This window comes from Haliotis cracherodii, unplaced genomic scaffold, assembly GCF_022045235.1.
Source record: "Haliotis cracherodii isolate W230 unplaced genomic scaffold, xgHalCrac1.p SCAF_2, whole genome shotgun sequence".
Classification (NCBI taxonomy): domain Eukaryota; kingdom Metazoa; phylum Mollusca; class Gastropoda; order Lepetellida; family Haliotidae; genus Haliotis; species Haliotis cracherodii.
The window spans coordinates 35,536,453-35,553,417 of NW_027266275.1; the positions used below are offsets into that span (position 1 = coordinate 35,536,453).

At 43.9% G+C, this 16,965-nt stretch overlaps 1 protein-coding gene across 1 annotated transcript in view; it reads right to left on the reverse strand.

The window, feature by feature from the left end:
* Window positions 1-16,965, reverse strand: part of LOC139468034 (chitinase-3-like protein 1) — a 31,248-nt gene that overhangs the window by 784 nt on the left and 13,499 nt on the right. Inside the window, exons 7-11 of the mRNA XM_071249720.1 lie at window positions 10,619-10,801; window positions 10,134-10,253; window positions 7,904-8,067; window positions 7,145-7,269; window positions 2,320-2,769 (exon numbers count right to left, since the gene is read on the reverse strand). Coding sequence (XP_071105821.1) covers window positions 2,320-2,769; window positions 7,145-7,269; window positions 7,904-8,067; window positions 10,134-10,253; window positions 10,619-10,801 — 1,042 coding nt within the window. The remainder of the gene's footprint in view (window positions 1-2,319; window positions 2,770-7,144; window positions 7,270-7,903; window positions 8,068-10,133; window positions 10,254-10,618; window positions 10,802-16,965) is intronic.

A 16,965-nucleotide genomic window follows, 5' to 3' on the forward strand; every position in this document is an offset into this window, starting at 1 on the left:
TATCACCGAGCACCATCTTTTAACATATGTTGGTATGACGCGGCCAGGCCATCGAACCATCGAAATTCCGCTGTCAAGGCAGACGCTCTGTCCACTGCACCACGGAGGCGATCAGGGCATCGACCCATCGACCTTCCATTCTCCGGACAGACGCTATGTCCACTGCACCACGGAGGCGATCAGGGTATAGACACATCGACCTTCCATTCTCCGGGCAGACGCTCTGTCCACTGCACCACGCAGGCGATCAGGGCATCGACACGTCGAACTTCCGCTCTCTGGGCAGACGCTCTGTCCACTGCACCACGGAGGCGATCAGGGCATCGATCCATCGACCTTCCATTCTCCGGGCAGACGCTCTAGATCTGTCCACTGCACCACGGAGGCGATCAGGGCATCGACCCATCGACCTTCCATTCTCCGGGCAGACGCTCTGTCCACTGCACCACGGAGGCGATCAGGGTATCGACACATCGACCTTCCATTCTCCGGGCAGACGCTCTGTCCACTGTACCACGGAGGCGATCAGGGTATCGACCCATCGACCTTCCATTCTCCGGGCAGACGCTATGTCCACTGCACCACGGAGGCGATCAGGGCATCGACCCATCGACCTTCCATTCTCCGGGCAGACGCTCTGTCCACTGCACCACGGAGGCGATCAGGGTATCGACACATCGACCTTCCATTCTCCGGGCAGACGCTCTGTCCACTGTACCACGGAGGCGATCAGGGTATCGACCCATCGACCTTCCATTCTCCGGGTAGACGCTCTGTCCACTGCACCACGGAGGCGATCAGGGCATCGACACGTCGACCTTCCATTCTCCGGGCAGACGCTCTAGATCTGTCCACTGTACCACGGAGGCGATCAGGGCATCGACCCATCGACCTTCCATTCTCCGGGCAGACGCTCTGTCCACTGCACCACAGAGGCGATCAGGGCATCGAGATTTCGACCTTCCGCTCTTTGGGCAGACGCTCTGTCAACGGAGCCGGTTTCATTATTTGGTGGTGCAATGAGGTTTAACGTCGCGTCCAAGATTATTGCACTTATATAGCGACGTGCATGCATGTGTGCGTGTCTGCTTGTACTAGTCCGGACTGATGCCGATTCATAGTGCTAGCTCACTGAGATACCATGCCGCAGTTTAATTTGAGTACCTCACTCAGACACAGTCCTTGCTCTAGCCCCTTAATGCCGAACGCTAGACAGGGTAACAACAAGTACCATCTTGTAAAGTCTTTTTGTATGACGCGGCCGGGGATCGAACCCTTCGCTTCTCCGGGTGGGCGCTCTACCACTAGACCACGAGACCACTGAGGTGGTTTCGTTATTAGGCTTGAGCAAGGTGATTAAACCTTGCCTGTTGTAATGTAGGCCCAATTTTAATTCTTGTTTTTAGAATTTCTCGACCATAATTGCCAGATACAACTGAACAAAATAAATTTAGTGGCTGATGAAGGAAACAAAAAAAATGACTTGCGAATGGCAGACCATCTCACCCAAGGACAGAAATATAGTTCCATACAGATGACGACATGTAGTTAGTATATTAATACATGGACACCAACGAAATGTTAAATATGAAATGTTGCATCCTTGTTTTAACCTTCTTTTACTTGAAAGTATGTCGCGAAAGCATAAAATCGTGGCTAAAAAGTTCACCCTGTGGTTAAATCATGCAGAAAGGCTAGATAAACACTAGCTTTAAAGTACAACGTGGCTCGCTGACTTGGTTGATGCATATAATCGTATCCCAATTGCGTAGATCGATGCTCATGATGTCAATCACTGGATTGTCTGGTCCAGACTCGATCATTTACACTAGCCGGAATATTGCTGAGTGCGGAGTTAAACAACGAACAAACACTCAGTGGCTAGATAGAACACTGCGGTTAGATAATACACATTGTGTAGAAAGAACGTTGTGACTAGATAGTCGCAAGAAGGTACGCAGTTGCTAGAGTGAGTGAGTGAGTTGGGTTTAACGCCGCTTTTAACAGTATTATATTCATATCGCGGCGTGTCAGCTTAATGTGGGAGAAAAGGCCCGAACGGATGCAGGTGTCAGACGTTTACCACTTCAGTGAAACCCACGAGCACGGGTATGGTTCTGACAAACCTAGAAACATAATCGGGGTGAACCGGGATTCGAACCCACAATCATAGGTTTCTGGCGTGCCCAATTTGGGTTTCCTGTAGAGATGTACACATGCTGCACTACAGATACTTTAGCTTGGGTTTAAAGTTTACGAATTTATGAATTTATGAAAAATCAAATATAGTCGATTAAATTGGAAGGAAGTGGAACTCACGGTTTCTCGTGGTTTGTCTGGGTGTGTAAGGCCTCTGTGTGTAAGGCCTCTGTGTTGAAGGCATCTGTGTGTAAGGCCTCTGTGTTGAAGGCATCTGTGTGTAAGGCATCTGTGTAGAAGGCCTCTGTGTGTAGGGCCTCTGTGTGGTACGGATTGGTGTGTATGGCTTCGGCGTTATCGGATGAACAGTTGACCTGGAAGTGCTGGTAGTCGTTGTGGTAGTTGTACTTATAGTTGGACTCTTGCTGGTGAAGGCTGTGTTGGGGGCAATGTTGCACGGGACGTTGGCCGCACGGTCGCAATATTTGCCCTTAGGGTTGAAGCGTAACCCCGCAAGACAGGTGAACGGGTGGGCAATTCCATTGACACAGATGAAGTACGCCGAACAGCTGTGGGGACTTGGGTAGAAGTCGCTGATTAGACCATAGCAGAAGTCTGTGACGGACGTAGCTGAAACAAAAATGATAGTGTGTACTATCTAAAGGTCATAAAGAGGACTGTCTTTGAGACAAGTTTGGGATCGACTGTTTGAAAAAATATTTGCTTATAAAAATTTTACCTTCACCTTGAATATCAAAAGATCGGGGGGCACGGGTGGCCCAGTCGTCTAAGGCGATTCGCTGTGCAGAGTTGCGTCCCTTGGACACGCCAGAAACCTATGATTGTGGGTTCGAATCCCGGTTCGCCCCAATTATGTTTCTAGGTTTGTCAGCACCATACCCTTACCCGTGGGTTTCACCGAAGTGGTAAACGTCTGAGACCTGCATCACTTCGGGCTTTCCTCCCACATTAAGCTGACACGCCGTGATATAACTGGAATACTGTTAAAAGCGGCGTTAAACCCAACTCACTCACTCACTCAAAAGATCGATCCCAAAATAGACCTAAAGACGATTCTCAACTTTTACAAATATCAGTTGTTCGCTGGACATGTCCGATGGATAAAAACAAAATGTGTTCTGAATAAAAAGAACTCGGCTTATTTTTCACAGAATAGAATTGCATATTTTGAAGCAGTGAACGACAAAATATCCAAAATATCCAAAATGTCTCGGGGTCAACCTCCAGAAGGTTAAATGGTGTGTCCCTTATGATGGAGTGAGTGGATGAGGCTTCTACACCTCCGTATCAGCATCACAAGCTGAGAATATCTAAAGATGAGGGATGGGATGGAATGGGAATAGAGGATGTCTCCCGAGTGTCTTTTGATATCAATTATTAACATTCGACCTCGGCGTTTTAAACTTTCATTGCCAAATGTTGATGAATTTGACATAGAAAAACAGAAAAAATAGGAGAAATTCTATTTATCATCCTGCATAATTCATTTTTCAAACTTTTTCAAGTTTTGTATGTTTGTTGTTTAACGCCGCACTCGCCGATCCCGTTCGTCGCCTCTTACGACAAGCATAGTCGCCTTTCACTGCAAGCATGGGTTGCTGAAAACCTATTCTAACCCGGATCTTCCGGGGTCTTAAGTGTATACCAGCTTCACTGCCAGAGAAGAAATTAATGATGTCATTATATTATGACGTCACGATGGTCTGCAAAGGGGGGGGGGGGGAAAGCTAATTTCAGTTCTTACACAGCAAGACTTTAAACATTGTATTGACTATGAACGGGGAAATTAGCATCTGGTAATAAAACTAAATCATGTGTTGATAATGTACTGTGTGCTAAAATATCCGTTCACGAAGTCACTAGATATGTAGATGTACAGACACTGAGGGCGAGCTTATCACCAGGCCCTGGCAATACTGATAATCAACATGTGATTTTCGTGGGTGAGCTTCTTGTAAGAAAGTTAGCACTAGTATTTTATGCTATTCTTAGACTTCAGTACACACCTATAGACGCGGGGTAATTATATCTATTTATCAGGGAAAAAGAAAATCAAACCCTGCCTTAGAAAGCTTTTTGAGAAAATTCCGCTTAAGATTAGAAACGTGGACATCCCGAAATGCCTGTAATTTTCCCGATATGTTGCAGTTTTGCTTTAGGAATGAGCACAGTGCTGTTATGTCGCTATTTACCCTCAGTGGATGGCTACAAAGTTATGTTAACAAGGGATCATGTTTTCACATCATTTCTAGATAACGCGAAAGATTTTGATCGAATATGGCATTTTGGCCCCTTCACCAACTATATCATCTTTGTATTAACGGTAAAATGTGGTCTCTGTTACACCACTGTTATACTTCAATGTATGCGTGTGTTTAGTATAAGGGCGAACAATCTGATGTATTTGCTGTTAGACAAGGTATAGGTCAGGGTAGAGTTATCTCATCTTGGCTTTTTCTTGTGTACATAAATGACCTCATAACTGAGCTTCGGCAGTTAGATACAGGAATATGTATATATAATGTTAGTTTAGCATGAGTGTTACTTGCTGAGGAGACTACACTTATCAGTTACAGCCCTAAAGGTCTACAAACAACTTTTGATACAGTTGTTACTTACGCATCCAAATGGCATATCATAATGCATAGAAAAGTAAAATTGTTGTGTTCAATAAAAAGAAGCAATTAATGTGTGCGCATGCTTATCACTTTTGAGATTATGACATACCTTTGTTTTATAATGTAAGATGTGCAGGTGTTGTTTTAGAAAATAATCTTTCTTTTAGAATATATATTGAAGAGAGCTGTATAAAAGCAAGGCGCGCTATTCATTCTCCCCTCTCTGTTGGTTTGAATAGTAGTGATTTACATCAGTATGTAAGTATTAGGATATGGAGAAGAATGATCTTCCGGGATTCGAACCCACACTGTCAGAGTGAGGCACCTAATCGCCAGCACACAAAGTCAGCGATCTAACCCACTCAGCCACCGAGGCTTCCACAAAAAGGTAAATCCGACTATTGGTAGTGTAGATCATGTATTTTGTGTACCCCTCTGACAAGTGTAAACGTTTTCACACTGATGCCACTATTGCTAATCTCGGACTTTAGAGCATGGTTGGGGGTGGGGTGGGGTGTTATTTGATTATTTTCTTCTGCTTGATCAATTAATGATCGTAATATGCTAGCTGGTCTGTATATACACGTCTCTATTACAATGTCATGGGGTCATAAACAAATATGCTTTCAGAGATTCAATATATTTAAAAACATGCTGATGGGGATTATCGAAATCAGTGAGCCTGATACAGGTATTTGGTATTTAATTATTAGTATTAGTTTGCAGCATGTATTTTAAGGATTGTAACGAAGAGGTGATACACCTTTAAGATTTTGAGTTGTTTATGTTTGGGTCATTCACTACACTACCAGTCCCATTGTTTGTGTTCCGGTTGAGTGGCTGACCCTATTTTTCTGCTTAGGTTTATCTTTGCGTGCTCTTTAACCCCCATGGTACCCTGCGCGTTCGGTTTCAAACTCAATGTATCAAGGTTAAATCTATCGGAACCTAGCTCTGCATTGAACGCACTGTAGGTTTCTCCTATAATTGATCATCTCTGATTGACTAATGAAAAACGAGTGTTTTCCAAATTCATGGTAGAATGTACATTTAGTAACATTGGCATATTTCCATATTTGTAGGTAATTTGATGTCACTGGATAACTCCTGTCATATAGCTGCTGAAGTTCAAATGTAACATACGCTAAGTGTGAGTGAGTGAGTTTGTGAATTTATGATTTTACGCCGTTTTTAGCAATATTCCAGGAATATTACGGCGGGGGACACCAGAAATGGGCTTCACACATTGCACCCATTTCGGGAATCGAACCCGGGTCTTCGGCGTGACGAGCGAACGCTTTAACCACTAGGCTACCCGACCGCCCTCATACGCTGAGAGGAATGTTTTGTTTATCATCATATGTAAAGATATAAAATTAGGTTTATCCAGAGACCATATAGTAGATTTATGGCCTCTGGTTTATCTGTTGACTACATTTTGACACTTGTCAGGGGGGTACTCAAAGTAAGTGATCTGGACTACCAGTTGTCGGAATTTCTTTTTGTGGAAGCCTCGGTGGCTGAGTGGGTTAGATCGCTGACTTTGTCTGCTGGCGATTAGGTGCCTCACGCTGGTAGGTGTGGGTTCGAATCCCGGACGGGACTCAACCCCAAAAATTACAAGAATCTGTACTTTACTAAGAAAGTGTTATCCCAAATATAACATTTGTTACACGCAGTAAGAAGTGTAAATTTAGCATTTATATGTATATCCTATGTATCTGTAGTTTGTCTCTCTTGATTGCCATCATTTACATCTAATGTAAAGTAATGCCCGTCTTTTATTTACATGCAACAATGAATTAATTACTGATGCATATTTGTATGGTGTTGGTATCAAAGTAATGCTTATCAAACAATTTACCTATATCCTTATGATGGTTAGAACTGTTCATATATACAGCTCTAAGTTAGTGTATGTTTGTTTGTTGTTTAACGCCGCACTCAGCAATATTACAGCAATATGACGGCGGTCTGTAAGTAATCGAATCTGGACCAGACAATCAAGTGATTGATAACATGAGCACCGATCCACGCAATTGTAATCGATGACATGCATCAACCAAGTCAGCGAGCCTGACCACCCGCCTCTTACGACAAGCATGCATTGCTGAAGACCTATTCTACCCCGGATCTTCACGGGCCAAGTAAGTGTATGATGTATGTGGAATGCATAATCGGATTTGCATGTCAGATGAATTATCATGCTCTGTTCGTATTTGTTATATATTTTATACTGTGAGGAATGATGTTCTCATTGGTTGTTATTATATGTTTCTGGGTTTCATGAATAAACAGAATTCACACCCGTTGCCGTGTTGACCTTATTCAGCGAAGCACACACCTCTGATGCAATTGCTACTTACTGTAAATAGGGCCGTTGGTGATGGGTGGTTGGTTCGTCACGACGACCTGCGGGGGAGTGTTGGGTTTCCGAGTGGTGATTGCTGGACGCTGAGTGGTGGCGGGACCATGGTGGAAATCTATGTGCCTAGGGGTGAGGAAGTGTAACGGCATTAAACATAGCTAACGGAGATAAGGGCAGGCGTTTTCGTTTTACTGATTTTAGTACTGGCAAAATGGTCTGTAATGCTTTAGACAGGAATTTAGAAGGGTTTTATAGTTTAATTGGGACGATAAATTGAGATGAAAATAATCTGACCTCACTGGTTCGTTCCGGATACCGGATAACTTGAGTTTTAAATTTCTGTCTTGTTTCAAGTTTCAAGAAATGCTCTAAGAGAGTTTGCATTTGAATATCATATCTCATTAAAATCAGATCTTGGTGCTCGCTATCGCTTCACACCGCTTTTGACACAATTAGACTTTAACTCCTTTAAACACATCCTAACAAATCCCCGATCACAGATCAATGACCATAATCAGGGCGAATGGATTTGGAACCCAAGATTATCGTATCCTGGCACGACTACGGGACGCAACCCTGCACAGGTTGCACGTGGCAATCCGTGTCCCCAGCACCCTTACAATGACAACAATAGCATCATTGTGAAAGAGAAAAGTCACCGCATTGCTTTAGTCTAAAAACCTTTATATTGTTATTGTAGGCCTGTATTGGATATATACTACTTGTATTGTTCTTCAAAACAAATCTAAAATCTTACGGTCCTGGTCCTACACAGTTAGTTCTGTCTGGGGTGGCGAGTTCGTCCACGATGGCGTGGAGTAGGGGATAGGGGCCTTGGCCACAGTCGGCCCCTGAGAAGTCATCCAAGTCCACGGCCCACACCATGACGCCTCCAAAGCCGGACGACTTGATGTAGCACACCTGCAGCAAGAGGAGAACAGGGAGATTGGTTCAGTGACAAAAGGGATGTCCTATACAATTCCCTATTAAGTCTTGTACCATGTTTTGTCAGGTGAACAATAGACTTGCCTTTGCATGTGTTTGTGACGGGTGCCACCACTGGGGCAGGATCCACTTACTATTTCGCGAACACCTGCTATCATCACTGTTTGATAGTAATTCATGAACACATTCGGAATCTTAATGGACTATATGATTCTTGCTTTTGTTTAGCGCCACTTTGAACAGTGTTTTCAGTTATATCATTCCAGTTTCGAACATGCTTGGTAAATGTTAGTCTTTTGAGTACAAGTGTTGCATATTTTGTGACTACGTGATTTTAGTTTAAGGTTTCTTTGAACTGTATAAAAGTATTCCAGTTATATCACAGTGTGTCAGCTTGATGTGGGAGGAATCCTGAACTAATGCACGTCTTACGCGTTTGCCATGTTGGTAAAACCCACGAGCACAGTATGGTGCTGACAAACCTGAAAACATAATCAAGGCCAATATGGGATTCGAACCCACTACTAAATAGGCGCAACTCTGCACTGCTAATAACGGTGCTTCAAACGGCTAGGCCCGTGCCATTACCAGCTGTAAGGATGACAGTTGTAACGTTGTTTGTCATTCAGGAACGAAACGTCCCAAGTGACGTCGGCCACCCAATCTTCCCTGCATCCAACAGCGCTTACCTTCTCCCGGAGACCCCGATTGTCGTCGTAACCCACCCTCACCACCCCTGATCCAGCATGCGCTTACCTTCTCCCGGAGACCCTGATTGTCATCGTAACTAACCCTCACCTCTCCTGATTCAACATGCCCTTACCTTCTGACGGTGACCCTGATTATCATCGTAACCCACCCTCACCTCTCCTGATTCAACATGCCCTTACCTTCTGACGGAGACCCTGATTGTCATCGTAACCCACCCTCACCTCTCCTGATTCAACATGCCCTTGCCTTCTGACGGGGACCCTGATTGTCATCGTAACCCACCCTCACCTCTCCTGATTCAACATGCCCTTACCTTCTTACGGAGACCCTGATTATCATCGTAACCCACCCTCACCTCTCCTGATTCAACATGCCCTTACCTTCTGACGGTGACCCTGATTATCATCGTAACCCACCCTCACCTCTCCTGATTCAACATGCCCTTACCTTCTCCCGGAGACCCTGATTGTCATCGTAACTAACCCTCACCTCTCCTGATTCAACATGCCCTTACCTTCTTACGGTGACCCTGATTATCATCGTAACCCACCCTCACCTCTCCTGATTCAACATGCCCTTGCCTTCTGACGGAGACCCTGATTGTCATCGTAACCCACCCTCACCTCTCCTGATTCAACATGCCCTTACCTTCTTACGGAGACCCTGATTATCATCGTAACCCACCCTCACCTCTCCTGATTCAACATGCCCTTACCTTCTGACGGAGACCCTGATTGTCATCGTAACCCACCCTCACCTCTCCTGATTCAACATGCCCTTACCTTCTGACGGAGACCCTGATTGTCATCGTAACTAACCCTCACCTCTCCTGATTCAACATGCGCTTACCTTCTGACGGAGACCCTGATTGTCATCGTAACCCACCCTCCCCTTCCCTTATTCAACATGCCCTTACCTTCTCCCGGAGACCCTGATTGTCATCGTAACCCAACCACCTCCCCTTTCCTGATTCAACATGCGCTTACCTTCTCCCGGAGACCCTGATTGTCGTCGTAACCCCACCTTCACCTCCCCTGATTCAACATGCGCTTACCTTGTCCCGGAGACCCTGATTGTGCTTATCCTGATTGTCGTCGTAACCCACCACCTCACCTCTCCTGATTCAACATGCGCTTGCCTTCTCCAGGAGACCTTGATTGTCGTCGTAACCCACCCTCACCTCCCCTTATTAAAAATGCGCTTACCTTCTGACGGAGACCCTGATTGTCATCGTAACCCACCACCTCACCTCCCCTGATTCAACATGCGCTTCCCTTCACAAGGAGACTCAGTTTGTCGTCGTAGCCCATCCACTTACTACATCAGCGTACCTTCTGCCGTAGACTCAGCTTGTTGTCGTAGCCCACCCACTGGTTGCCTAGAGTCATATAGCGGACGCGCTGTTCGGGAATATCTACAATTTTGCCACCATTGTGCTCCATTTCACAAATCTGAAACCAGAAAAATTCATATTCATGTCAGTCAGGGCTCGAGTCTTATGTGAAAAAAGATTGAATGGGATAAGCAAACAAAACAACATCAGTGCCATCACGACTTTCCACGGCACAAAAACGTCCCTATAATCTTCAATGGAATTAAGAAATTAATTATTTTTGTGTAAAATTGTATTGTATAATAATTTATATCCAAAGTGGTTATGGGACCATCATCATATTTCATTACACAATCGCCATGGCATCAAAAGGCATTTCTTTATTTCTTAAATATTATCAAATAAAAGCACTTTCTAAAACATAACAATTATCCAAGAGTTTTGAAGGGCAGTCGCTACCCCTATTATGTACGCTTCACTCACCTCCTGGTAAGACAGAAAGCCCGCCTCACGTGTGTACGTTCCGTTTGCGCCGGGGCCACTGGCAGGTGCACCTAGGGTGTTGTCAGCAGTTGACAGGGTGAACGTGCGACCATATAGAGCCACGCCTATGTTTAGTTTCTCTCTAGGAGCGCCCATCTTCACCCAGTATTCAGCTGCCCAATGCTAAAACAAAATAAATTTGATATATTCTATTCGCAACGTCAAAAGTGAATAATTTACTGTGCCTTATTTAACGTGGGTACAAGCTTAAATATTTTCCTGTTAGAAATATATTTTACAAAAAAGGATATGGTGAGGGAACAAGATTAAATTGCCCATTGCCTTATTAACATATGTCGATAACCACCTATAGTCAAGTGGACAGAGCGTCTGCCAGGAGAGCGTCAAGTCGGTGGATCGATCACCGTTTGCGTCATACCTAAAACGATGGTACTTGTTGTTAATTTGCATGGCACTCGACATTATAGGAGATACAACAAGGACTGGTCGGCTCGGGGTCAGTATACTGTGTAGCTCACATGTCACAGATTTAGACTAAGCCAGATAGAAGACGGTTTTGAATAACATGAACAGACTGAAATTTGAGAGCTTTTCTTCCCTAACATGATATGTATTTTCAACATTTCGTCTCTAATTTGCTTGTAAATTGAACATTCTAAGTAGTAAACTGGAATTCATTTTCACATGAAAACAACAACTAACTGCATAATTAAATTTTAGAACTCCAACGGCTCAGAAAGTTGATCAATGGTTCCTTAAGTCGGTTCAGAATTTTGAAAAAGACATTTCGATTCATTTTCCGACCGTTATAAAGAGGAACTTTCGACTTTCCGGAACCATTCAACGTAATCAGCTGAGTTTAAATTGTAGGTATTACTGGCCATGATGCGTTAATGTTTATTTTAAAGAATTGAAAATTGAGTGAGTTTTCATGAATGTAAACATACCAATGCTTAAAGAGTTTTCAAAGTCAATGATCCTTCATTGTTCAGTGGATATGATCCTTCATTGTTCAGTGGGTGTTGACCCTTCATTGGTCAGTGGGTATGATCCTTCATTGTTCAGTGGGTGTTGACCCTTCATTGGTCAGTGGGCATGATCCTTCATTGATCACTTGGGTTGATCCTTCATTGGTCAGTGGGCATGATCCTTCATTGTTCAGTGGGTATGATCTTTCATTGGTCAGTGGGTATGATCCTTCATTGGTCAGTGGGTATGATCCTTCATTGTTCAGTGGGTATGATCCTTCATTGTTCAGTGGACATGATCCTTCATTGGTCAGTGGGCATGATCCTTTATTGGTCAGTGGGCACGATCCTTCATTGGTCAGTGGGTATGATCCTTCATTGATCAGTAGGTATGATCCTTTATTGATCAGTGAGTATGATCCTTCATTGATCAGTAGGTATGATCCTTTATTGATCAGTGAGTATGATCCTTCATTGATCAGTGGGTATGATCCTTTATTGGTCAGTGGGTTGATCCTTCATTGGTCAGTGGGTATGATCCTTCATTGGTCAGTGGGTATGATCCTTGATTGGTCAGTGGGTATGATCCTTCATTGTTCAGGGGGTATGATCCTTGATTGTTCAGGGGGTATGATCCTTGATTGTTCAGTGGGTATGATCCTTGATTGTTTCGGGGTTTATGATCCTTGATTGTTCAGGGGGTATGATCCTTGATTGTTCAGGGGGTATGATCCTTGATTGTTCAGGGGGTATGATCCTTCTTTGTTCAGTGGGGTTGACCCTTGATTGTTCAGGGGGTATGATCCTTGATTGTTCAGGGGGTATGATCCTTGATTGTTCAGGGGGTATGATCCTTGATTGTTCAGTGGGTATGATCCTTGATTGGTCAGTGGGATTGATCCTTCTTTGTTCAGGGGGTATGATCCTTCATTGGTCAGTGGGTATGATCCTTTATTGTTCAGGGGGTATGATCCTTGATTGGTCAGTGGGGTTGATCCTTCTTTGTTCAGTGGGGTTGACCCTTGATTGTTCAGGGGGTATGATCCTTGATTGGTCAGTGGGGTTGATCCTTCTTTGTTCAGGGGGTATGATCCTTGATTGTTCAGGGGGTATGATCCTTCATTGTTCAGGGGGTATGATCCTTGATTGTTCAGGGGATATGATCCTTGATTGTTCAGTGGGGTTGACCCTTCATTGTTCAGGGGGTATGATCCTTGATTGTTCAGGGGGTATGACCCTTCATTGTTCAGAGGGTATGATCCTTGATTGTTCAGGGGGTATGATCCTTGATTGTTCAGGGGGTATGATCCTTGATTGTTCAGGGGGTATGATCCTTCATTTTCACGGGGTATGTTCCTTGATTGTTCAGGGGTATGATCCTTGATTGTTCAGGGGGTATGATCCTTGATTGTTCAGGGGGTATGATCCTTGATTGTTCAGGGGGTATGATCCTTCATTGTTCAGTGGGATTGATCCTTCTTTGTTCAGGGGGTATGATCCTTGATTGTTCAGGGGATATGATCCTTGATTGTTCAGGGGGTATGATCCTTCATTGTTCAGGGGATATGATCCTTGATTGTTCAGGGGATATGATCCTTGATTGTTCAGTGGGGTTGACCCTTGATTGTTCAGGGGGTATGATCCTTGATTGTTCAGGGGGTATGACCCTTCATTGTTCAGAGGGTATGATCCTTGATTGTTCAGGGGGTATGATCCTTGATTGTTCAGGGGGTATGATCCTTCATTTTCACGGGGTATGTTCCTTGATTGTTCAGGGGTATGATCCTTGATTGTTCAGGGGGTATGATCCTTGATTGTTCAGGGGGTATGATCCTTGATTGTTCAGGGGGTATGATCCTTGATTGTTCAGGGGGTATGATCCTTCATTGTTCAGTGGGATTGATCCTTCTTTGTTCAGGGGGTATGATCCTTGATTGTTCAGGGGGTATGATCCTTCTTTGTTCAGTGGGGTTGACCCTTGATTGTTCAGGGGGTATGATCCTTGATTGTTCAGGGGGTATGATCCTTCATTGGTCAGTGGGTATGATCCTTGATTGTTCAGTGGGGTTGACCCTTCATTGTTTAGGGGGTATGATCCTTGATTGTTCAGTGGGGTTGACCCTTCATTGTTCAGGGGGTATGATCCTTCATTGGTCAGTGGGTATGATCCTTAATTGTTCAGTGGGGTTAATCCTTCAGTGTTCAGCGGGTATGATCCTTCATTGTTTAGTGAGACTGATCCTACATTGGTTGGTTGGGGTTGTCCCTTATTGGTCAGTTGGGATGGCCGTTCATTGGTCAGTGGGACTGGTCGTTCATTGGACATTGGTTCTGATCCTTTATGGGTCAGTGGTAGATGCGACTGGACCGTCAGTGATCAGTGGGTTTGGTCGTTCATTGGTCATTTGGTATGGGCCTTCATTGGCCGGTGCCACTAGTTCTACATTGGTGACAATTAGTGTATAATATCTGTTCATTTGAGACATACACAGCTGTCTGACCTGGAAACTCCGCCCACCCCATGTAGGTCTGATCTGATCTATGTTTACGACACGAGTGTCTAAATTTCGGTACAATTCCGAGTCGGAGCGAGGGATATACCGGAATTTAGCACGAGTGTCGTAAACATAGTATCACTCATGTGATGTTTTTTTTTATAATCCAAGAAGATGTCTACATACAGAGACAACTTTTAGTATTTACCTATAAGGATAGCAAGTTGAAAAATAAGCGGAACGTCGAATGACGTCAACTATCTTCAGCTGTGACGTCGTTTCACGTGTGACGTCACTCCGACCACATGTCACAATAAGTTTCGCATGACGTCAACAATGCCGTCCGGATGACGGAAACAATACAATGTTGTCTCGTTGGCACATATGATTTTGATGAACCCCGATAAGTTTGTCCTCAGGCTAATTTCCATTTCAACCTTATTAAAAAAGTAATTTAGACCTTTGTCCATTCATTTAGTCAGATAATTTGATCTCCCTTGGCATCTGGACAGGATTTAATATGTTTCAACTGTAACAGCATGCTTTCCTGGTAATTAATTGGCTAACCGACTGTATGTTTCTTCCTTTCTCAGAATTGAGCGAGATCCAGATGAGCTTTAAAGCACAATGTACTTATCCACAGACCGTAATTCCTCTAACAGACGCCCTGTCGTGTATTTTATCGGACATAGTAATCCCACAGGATTGATACTTGATTTCTGGTGTTTGTTAACCTCTATTGGAGAAAATACGGTATTTCTCTTCAAATCTTCACACAATCTGAGAGATTGCATAAACATCTCGCGAGTTGACCTCGATTGCAAAGGCCTCTTGCATGCAAACATGACCAAGGCATGTGTCACACATGTTTAAATACATGCACATGTTCTGTGTGATGTTTTCTCCACTGGGACCATGATTTCATAGCCTCACATCTCTCGTGGAAATACTCTCACAAATCTCGAGCCAAGCAGATATATTTTCAATGGATAACATTGTGACAATATAATAAATCATACTGCACGAAGTCTTCATCCATTTGAACACAGAACACTAAACTGACAAAGATGTTGTTGTTTTTTAAAAAAGGTTCTCGTACAATATTTGCGACAGACATAGACAGATAGCTGGTTCACCAAGTAACGGAGACGAGGAAAAGAATGTTTTTACTACTGTGTCAATGCCATTCAGTAAACAGAGAAATGTATAACTATGACAGGGTTGGAGTGCGCCCATCTACAAGCTATATAACTGTGCTGCACTTCAGTATATAATGCAGTCACCTCCATATGTATAACTGTTATACAGAACAGGGTAAGAGTGTACCCATCTACAAGGTGTAAATTGGCGATACATTACTGGGTTACAGTGTACCCATCTACCAGGTTTATAACTGTGATACAGTTCAGGGTAACAGTGCACCCATCTACCAGGTGTATAACTGTGATGCAGTACAGGGTTACAGTGTGACCATCTACCAGGTGTATAACTGTGATGCAGTACAGGGTTACAGTGCGCCCATCTACCAGGTGTTTAACTGTGAAACAGTTCAGGGTTACAGTGCGCCCATCTACCAGGTGTTTAACTGTGATACAGTACTGGGGTACAGTGTACCCATCTACCAGGTGTATAACCGGGATACAGTACAGGGTTGCAGTGTACCCATCTACCAGATGTATAGCTGTGATGCAGTACAGGGTTACAGTGCACCCATCTACCAGGTGTATAACTGTGATGCAGTACTGAGTTACAGTGTACCCATCTACCAGGTTTATAACTGTGATACTGTACAGGGTAACAGTGTACCCATCTACCAGGTGTATAACTGTGATACAGTACTGGGGTACAGTGTACCCAACTACCAGGTGTATAACTGTGATACAGTACTGGGGTTCAGTGTACCCATCTACCAGGTTTATAACTGTGATAAAGTACTGGGGTACAGTGTACCCATCTACCAGGTTTATAACTGGGATACTGTACTGGGTTACAGTGTACCAATCTACCAGGTGTATATCTATGATACAGTACTGGGTTACTGTGTACCCATCTAAAAGGTGTATATCGGCGATACATTACTGGGGTTCAGTGTACCCATCTACCAGGTGTATAACTGGGATACTGTACTGGGTAACAGTGTACCAATCTACCAGGTGTATAACTATGATACAGTACAGGGTTACAGTGTACCCATCTACCGTGTTTATAACTGTGATACAGTACTGGGTTACTGTGTACCAATCTACAAGGTGTATATCGGCGATACATTACTGGGGTTCAGTGTACCCGTCTACAAGGTGTATAACTGTGATGCAGTACATGGTTACATTGTACCCATCTCACAGGTTTATAACTGTGATACAGTACAGGGTTACAATGTACCCATCTCACAGGTTTATAACTGTGATACACTACTGGGGTACAGTGTAACCATCTACCAGGTGTTTAACTGTGATACAGTACTGGGTTACAGTGTACCCATCTCACAGGTTTATAACTGTGATACACTACTGGGGTACAGTGTAACCATCTACCAGGTGTATAACTGTGATACAGTACCTGGTTACAGTGTACCCATCTACCAGGTGTATAACTGTGATGCAGTACTGGGGTACAGTGCATCCATCTTCGAGGTTTATAACTGTGATACAGTACTGGGTTACAGTGTACCCATCTACCAGGTTTATAACTGGGATGCAGTACTGGGGTACAGTGCATCCATCTTCGAGGTTTATCACTGTGATACAGTACAGGGTTGCAGTGTACCCATCTACCAGGTTTATAACTGGGATACTGTACTGGGTTACAGTGCACCAATCTACCAGGTGTATAACTATGATACAGTACAGGGTTACAGTCTACC